The sequence below is a fragment of the Oryx dammah genome, unplaced genomic scaffold (assembly GCF_014754425.2).
Source record: "Oryx dammah isolate SB20612 unplaced genomic scaffold, SCBI_Odam_1.1 HiC_scaffold_2, whole genome shotgun sequence".
Taxonomy (NCBI): domain Eukaryota; kingdom Metazoa; phylum Chordata; class Mammalia; order Artiodactyla; family Bovidae; genus Oryx; species Oryx dammah.
This window is the reverse complement of record NW_024070186.1, coordinates 153,211,489-153,219,441: the sequence shown is the minus strand read 5'-3', so window position 1 is coordinate 153,219,441 and position 7,953 is coordinate 153,211,489. Positions and strand designations below refer to the sequence as shown.

The window sequence follows — 7,953 nt, the reverse complement described above, 5'->3', positions numbered from 1 at the left end:
GCGTTTTCATGATGTACTCTGCTTATAAGTTAAATAAGCAGGGTGACGATATACAGCCTTGATGTACTCCTTTTCCTATTTGGAACCAGTCTGTTGTTCCATGTCCAGTTCTAACTGTTGCTTCCTGACCTGCATACAGGTTTCTCAAGAGGCAGGTCAGGTGGTCTGGTATTCCCATCTCTTTCAGAATTTTCCACAGTTGATTGTGATCCACACAGTCAAAGGCTTTGGTATAGTCAATAAAGCAGAAATAGATGTTTTTCTGGAACTCTCTTGCTTTTTCCATGATCCAGCAGATGTTGGCAATTTGATCTCTGGTTCCTCTGCCTTTTCTAAAACCAGCTTGAACATCAGGGAGTTCACAGTTCACGTATTGCTGAAGGCTGGCTTGAAGAATTTTGAGCATTACTTTACTAGCATGTGAGATGAGTGCAATTGTGCAGTAGTTTGAGCATTCTTTGGCATTGCCTTTCTGTGGAGTTGGAATGAAAACTGACCTTTTCCAGTCCTGTGGCCACTGCTGAGTTTTCCAAATTTGCTGGCATATTGAGTGCAGCACTTTCACAGCATCATCTTTCAGGATTTGAAACAGCTCAACTGGAATTCCATCACCTCCACTAACTTTGTAGTGATGCTTTCTAAGGCCCACTTGACTTCACATTCCAAGATGTCTGGCTCCAGGTGAGTGATCACATCATCATGATTATCTGGGTCGTGAAGATCTTTTTTGTACAGTTCTTCCGTGTATTCTTGCCACCTCTTCTTAATATCTTCTGTTTCTGTTAGGTCCAGACCATTTCTGTCCTTTATCGAGCCCATCTTTGCATGAAATGTTCGTTTGGTATCTCTAATTTCCTTGAAGAGATCTCTAGTCTTTCCCATTCTGTTGTTTTCCTCTATTTCTTTGCATTGATTGCTGAAGAAGGCTTTCTTATCTCTTCTTGCTATTCTTTGGAACTCTGCATTCAGATGCTTATATCTTTCCTTTTCTCCTTTACTTTTCACCTCTCTTCTTTTCACAGCTATTTGTAAGGCCTCCCCAGACAGCCATTTTGCTTTTTTGCATTTCTTTTCCATGGGGATGGTCTTGATCCCTGTCTCCTGTACAGTGTCATGAACCTCATTCCATAGTTCATCAGGCACTCTTATCTATCAGATCTAGACCCTTAAATCTATTTCTCACTTCCACTGTATAATCATAAGGGATTTGATTTAGGTCATACCTGAATGGTCTAGCGGTTTTCCCTACTTTCTTCAATTTAAGTCTGAATTTGGCAATAAGGAGTTCATGATCTGAGCCACAGTCAGCTCCCGGTCTTGTTTTTGTTGACTGTATAGAGCTTCTCCATCTTTGGCTGCAAAGAATATAATCAACCTGATTTCACTGTTGACCATCTGGTGATGTCCATGTGTAGAATCTTCTCTTGTGTTGTTGGAAGAGGGTGTTTGCTATGACCAGTGCATTTTCTTGGCAAAAGTCTATTAGTCTTTGCCCTGCTTCATTCCGCATTCCAAGGCCAAATCTGCCTGTTACTCCAGGTGTTTCTTGATTTCCTACTTTTGCATTCCAGTCCCCTATAATGAAAAGGACATCTTTTTTGGGTGTTAGTTCTGAAAGATCTTGTAGGTCTTCATAAAACCGCTCAACTTCAGCTTCTTTAGCGTTACTGGTTGGGGCATAGACTTGGATAACACCGTTCTGTTTTTTTAAGGCCTTCCCTTGTTTGGGTAAGTCAGGTTATTCCCATGGAAGACCAATAACTTTTCGCTTGGGGTTGACAGAACTGGATTCTGGAGATTCTGCAGAATGCCGCCCGGGATGCCAGGTCTGCCTATGAGATGCTGCGGGACTACAGCCTCCTCACGTGGGTCCTAAACATCCTGGAAAGCAAGTAAGCACCTTATGTCCTGGGAAGAGGAGTTGGGCGGGGGTAGGGTGGAGGAGTGCATGTGCACATGCGTGCTGGGCGTGGGGGTGGGGAAGCGCATGCGCACGGCATCGGGCGAAGGGGAGAATGCGCATGCGTGCTGGGCATGGAGTGGGGCGGGGCGGGGGACCGCATGCGCACTGGGCATGGGGCGGGTATAGGCAGAACGTGTGCGTGCACACTGGGCATCAGGCAGAGGGTAGTGGGGGGAGACTGTGAGATCATGGGAGCGCCTGCAGCTCCAGTGTCCGCTAGGAGAGTCCGGGAGCATCCACATTCTCCGAAACAGCGTCCTCTACACCACCTTTCCGTCTCCTGCGTGGCCCAGGCTGCTCTCCGGGAGTGGGTTCTCTCCGAGGTTTCGAGGCCGCTGCCCTCCCTGAGGCAGAAACGGGGAGCCTAGGGTTTTGGGAGCGCTCGCTCATGCAGTGATGTGGGTTCGGCATTCCACGCCCAGGGTCGAGGTGCCCTGCTAAGGGCCCGTACCAGAGCTGCATCAAGGGCTGGCGTGGGTATCTTGTCTTGTGACCGGGGCTGCTGTCACTGGGTAGCTCAAAGGACATGGATTCGTCTTCTCACCTCCCGTGGGCCAGCGTTGTCGGCCTTGGTGAGAGCCCTCTTCCTGGTGTCCGCACTGCCAACCGTGTCCCAGAAGGGAGAGAGAACGAGAGCGTTCTGGTCTCTTTGGCTTCTTGACAGACAGTGACAGTGAAAGTCGCTCAGTCCTGTCCGCCTCTGCGACCCCATGGACTATACAGTTAGGTAAAAGGCCAAGAAACCAAAAAGAGTGTCTAACAGGCTTTAATGGGGAAGCGCTCCTGGGTGGGGTTCCCGGACCCGAAGGAGGTAGGTCGAGGCAGTCTGCGCCCGGACTGTGCTGGGGAGTGGTTTATATGCGTTCTTTGCAGGGGATGGTCAGGCTAGATCACCCAGAAAGGTACGGTTAGTGAACGCGGTTCAGATAGGTTGCCAGGCTGAGGCGTCGCTGGCTGACAGGTCCTTCTACCTGGCTGGGGCGGGGCAGCTTTAGCTGGCAAAGTGTGCTGTCTGGTCCCCGGGATCTGGGAGGCTCCTTCCGTTAGGGACTTCCCCCGCCGGTGGGAGCGAGGAGGAGCGGCCCATCATGGCCCCGGGGTTCGGCCTTACATACAGTCCATGAATTCTCCAGGCCAGAATACTGGAGTGGGTAGCCTTTCCCTTTTCCAGAGGATCTTCCCAACCCAGGGATTGAACCTAGGCCTCCTGCATCGCAGGCGAATTCTTTACCAGCTGAGCCACAAGCTTCTTACAGGGTGCTAATCTGGTCATGGGGCTCCATCCTCACGGCCTCATCTAAACCTAATGACCTCTCAAAGTCCCCACCTCCAAATACAGTCACAGCGGGGGTTGGGGCTTCTACCTGTGAATGGTGGGGCTTCAACCTGTAAATGGTGGGGTGGGGAGGAAGGGCACCCAGTTCAGTCCATAACGTGATCCGTTTTGATTCTCCTACCTCTGAGGCTGTGTGAAAAGATGAAGACTCTTGGCTCTGCAGACAGCCCCTCAGTGTCAGGAATCTCCTTCAGACAGCTGTCTGTGATGATAATTCTGGAAATATCCAGACTCTTCCCCCCCACCCACCTTTTTTTTCTTTCTTTCTTCTTTTGTGCACTTTTTAAAAGAATTTAACATTTTTTCTCCTAAAGAAAGTAGTATCTTCTCTCTGAAGGCCGCGCTAGCTGATTGTCTGCTCCTGGCTGTTACCTCTGTGCTTTAGAGTGGGTTGTTCTCATGGGCGGGGAGGCTCTCCCTTCCGTGCCACAGAGGCTCCAGAGTATCTCTTAGATGGGACTGAGGGGGGAAAGGAGGGTTGGTCAGAAAGTTTCTTTCACGAGAAAGTTTCTGGTGAGAAAGGAGGGTTGCAGCCTCGTCCTGGGATGGAACTGTGTTTTGTAGCAGACACCCTGTCTTGCCTTAGGTGCTATGCCTGTCGGGGGCTGCAGTGGCTGAGTGAGCGCATAAAAGGGTTGGGGGCTGGGGGAGAAGCTGGTACCTTGGGGTGGCCATCACCATCACGTCTCCTCCCTGGTTCCCGCCCACCCCTCCAGGAGATGGGAGGGGAGGGTGTGACTCTCCCCATGTTTGGCTTCAGGTTTCTGGAGACTGAGCTGCTTTCCAACCTCATCTCCCTGCTCCACACACTGTGGGTGACCACACTGGGCAACAGAGAAGTGGAGCCCGGGGCGCAGCCTCCCTGCAAGCCTGGGTCTCAGGAGCCCCCGAAGCTGCTGGCGCTGCACCTGGTGGACGAGTTCCTCTACGTTCTCTTTATGCTCATGAAGCACCTGAGGTGAGCCCCTCCCCTTGGTTCTGGCTGCACAGGTGGACTCTGGGCCGGGGCTGTGGTCCTTGTGGTGACCTCAGGACACCCATTTCTGCTGCTCCTCTTTAACAGTTAGACTTCTGAGGTTCCTTTCCAGACCAGGAGAACTTAACACACTCAGAAAACCTGCAGCCTGTCACGCCAGATCGTTTTTAGCAGAAAAACCATCTACCTGGATATTTGGATTCAAGCACTCAAAATGTTTTGTAGAAAGAACATGTTTTCCGTGACTTTAAACCTAAGAAAGTTAAGCTGTCCCCAAACTCACCTCCACCTGTATTAGCCTGCACAGGCTCCCTTTTAGCCATGAATTTCCTGGAAAATTTCAGTATTTTCCCCTTGGAATTACTCGTTTGGTTTCCTCAGGAAAACTCAGTGCTTGTCAGATTCTCCTGTGTTAGAGAAAATACACCATGTCCTCAATACTTCTGATGTGGGAACAGAGGTGTGCTGATTGGAACTAGACGATAGATAGCGAATGTATTGTCATCTGAGTGAAAACCTTGATAAAGAATACGGCATTTCGTTTTCTGTTGTTCTGAAATCAGCTGTTGAATCCATGCTGGGTAGCCATGTTTCTTATTTTAAGTTCAGTTCAGTCTCTCAGTCATGTCCGACTCTTTGCGACTCCATGGACTGCAGCACGCCAGGCTTCCCTGTCCATCACCAACTCCCATAGTACTCAAACTCATGTCTGTTGAGTCAGTGATGCCATCCAACCATCTCATCCTCCGTTGTCCCCCTCTTCTGCCTTCAGTCTTTCACAGCATCAGGGTCTTTATTTTGGAGTTGTCCAAAGACGCATGGCAGCCCACTCCAGCATTCTTGCCTGGGAAATTCCATGGACACAGGAGCCTGGCAGGCTACAGTCCGTGGGGGTCACAAAGAATCGGACATGACCTTACGACCAGACCACCACCAAAGACACACTGGTCTCTGAGAACTGGTTGTAATTCAGAATAACAACCATATCAATAAATGTGAAAACGGTTAGAGCAGACAGTTTCGAATTTTAAATTCATTAGAACTTGGAGGAATATATGTCCTTCCAGTGCCCTCTGTCAGGCTTGGCCATGGGTGGTGCTATCCCAGGGCTTTTCCTGGTTTAGTTCCTGAGTTGGAGAAGATCCAGTGGTCCTGGAGTTGTTAGCGGGCCGGCTGGCACCCTGACCCTCTCCCGGTTTCCAGAGAACTTTCTCTGCCTCCAGGGTGGAGGTCGGACCCTGGTCCCGTGTCCGCCTCCCCTGGAGAGATGCTGGGCTCCATGCCCTGGTCTGTTGGAAAGGGCTGCCCGGCACCTTGAGTCTGTGGCTTGTCTGCTGGCTGGCCGCCTGGGTCCTGGGCTGCAGGCGACGAGGCGGCTCTCACCCAGCTTGGGATCATGGCCTCCCCCCACAGGCCCACCTTGGCCTCTGCCCAGCTGACCGGCTACTTCAGGGCGCTCGACTCGGTCCTGAGGTACCGGGCCGCCGTGCTGCAGGCCTTCAAGGACATGAACCGTCTGACCGTGAACGCCACGGTGCTGTCCACCCGGGACGTCCTTGTGCTCCTGCACAAGTGGAGCCTCATCGAGAGAGATGTCCGGCTCCAGGAGGACCTGAGGGCCGCCGCGGAGAAGTGCCAAGTCCGGGAGCTGCTGAGTGAGTGTCCGCTGCGTGGTTCTGTCTCATCTCTCACTCCCCAGGTGTGCTTGCTGCCCTCCCCACCCCCCAGAGCAGCTGGCGTCTCACCCTGACCTCTGAGCAGCATGTCCACAGCCGCCAAGGCTTAGAGACAGGGTCTGTGTGTCTTCATAACGCTAGAGGGAGATGGGGTCCTGGCTCCCGCTCCCCTGTGCTCAGCCGTTAGAATAGCGGTGAGGACGGTCACAGGGAAAACTGAGCCCTGCCCGAGCTCCAGGTCGGGTGCATCCTGTGGGAACCCAGCTCTGAGCTGTGCCCTCCCCTGCATGGATGCCCCACCCTCTGCATCTCTGTGGGGACAGAGAAGGGGGGAACAACAGTCTCACGCCTTTTCTCTTTTTATCTCTGTGTGTGGGTAACAGAGATGCTCAAGGAGAAGAACAAGCCAGATGCGCCCGCCCGAGCCAAAGGCCCACGGGCCCGGAAGCGGAGACCCGGCGAGGCGGAAGAGGCGGCCGACCCCAAACTGCTGGCATCCACCCTGGAGGCGTGCAGGGGCCTCCTGAGGTCCATCCTGACCCACTGGGGGCCTGAGTTCCCCGGCGCCGACCCGGAGTGTGAAGACCCGGGCCCTGTGGGTGTCGTCACCTCCCTGGTGGCCAGCTGGGTGCTGCGCTCCGCAGCCGGGAGCACGGTTGGCCGGGCGGACGTGGCAGGCCTCCTGGGCTGGCTCGAGAGCCACGTCCTGCCGCGGCCAGCAGTGGTGGCTGAGCTTCTCCGCAACAGCACCGTGACGAGCGGCCTGTTCCGCCTGTACAGCCGGTTCAGCGACGCCGCAGAGCCAGCAGAGCCGGAGGACCGCTTGCCCAGCCTCTTCAACACCGTCCTGCTGCGGCTGGTGGCGGCCCAGGGTGCCACAGGGAGCCCCCTCCAGCCGGTGCTCGAGGCCGTCCACCTCTCCTCCCTGGACACCAAGGAGGATGCGGACACACAAGGTAACATGGGGGGCTGGGCTTGGAGGCTGCAGACAGCTCGAGGTTGGCCTGGGGCCGAGAGCACTTACCAGTCTCACAGCCTGAGGGCGCTGTCAGTGAAGCCTTGGGGGAGGACAGCCCTTAGCATGGGTTTGCAGAGCACGGAGAGTCAGCCCCTGGGTCCTGAATGTGGGGGGGAGAGGAAGGCCCTGCCTCTGCCTTCAGGTGAGACCTTGATCGACGGGGAAACAGTGGAGAGGAATGCCCTCCAGACGGCCTTGTGTACCCCTGGGGATGCTGTGTGGCTTTCTAACTTCCTACTGTTATCATTCACGCAGAGAATTAGATTGCACCTTGTGGTCACAAGCACACACACTTGCATATACAGGCACCCAAGTCATGGTTCATATGCACGGTGTTTAGTGGGTGCTTGATGAAGGTGTGGGGGCTTCCCCAGTGGTGTTAGCGGGGAAGAACCTGCCTGCCAGTGCAGGAGGCGTGAGACATGCAGGTTCGATCCCTGAGTGGGGAACATCCCCCAGAGGTGAGCAGGGCAGCCTGCCCCAGCATTCTCACCTAGGGAATCCCCACAGACAGAGGAGCCCAGGGGCTGACAGTCCATGGGGTTGCAAGAGTCGGACACGACTGAGCGACCTAGCACACGATACAGGTGTGCCTGCGTGGATGAGGCACTGGCAGAGGTGGTAGGAGGACAGCAGTGAGGCTGTGGGTGTGCACGGGGGCTCCTTCACTGTCGGGAGGGTTGGCCCTTCAGAGAGGGCTGGAGGGGGCCGGAGACTGGGCGGGGCCATAGCCGGGCAGTGAGCTCACCTGGTCGCAGGGGGCCTTGCTGTCTCCCCTGGCCTGCAAACCTTCTCGCCTGTGCCCATGGCCCGAGGGCCACCCCTCCCAAACTTTAGTTGCGGTTCTTGGCCTGGGTGGGTCAGCACTAAGGAAGAGGTTTACATTCAACACACAGTCATCACGTGAGAAAAGAGAAGTTTTAAGACGAACAGGAAAGATGAACCCAGCAGTTAAGTACAGGCAGGACTAACATATCCCCACGC

At 54.1% G+C, this 7,953-nt stretch overlaps 1 protein-coding gene across 1 annotated transcript in view; it reads left to right on the top strand.

The window, feature by feature from the left end:
- URB1 (URB1 ribosome biogenesis homolog) overlaps positions 1-7,953 on the top strand; it is a 78,308-nt gene that overhangs the window by 69,476 nt on the left and 879 nt on the right. Inside the window, exons 35-38 of the mRNA XM_040228017.1 lie at positions 1,783-1,892; positions 4,060-4,257; positions 5,689-5,930; positions 6,335-6,907. Coding sequence (XP_040083951.1) covers positions 1,783-1,892; positions 4,060-4,257; positions 5,689-5,930; positions 6,335-6,907 — 1,123 coding nt within the window. The remainder of the gene's footprint in view (positions 1-1,782; positions 1,893-4,059; positions 4,258-5,688; positions 5,931-6,334; positions 6,908-7,953) is intronic.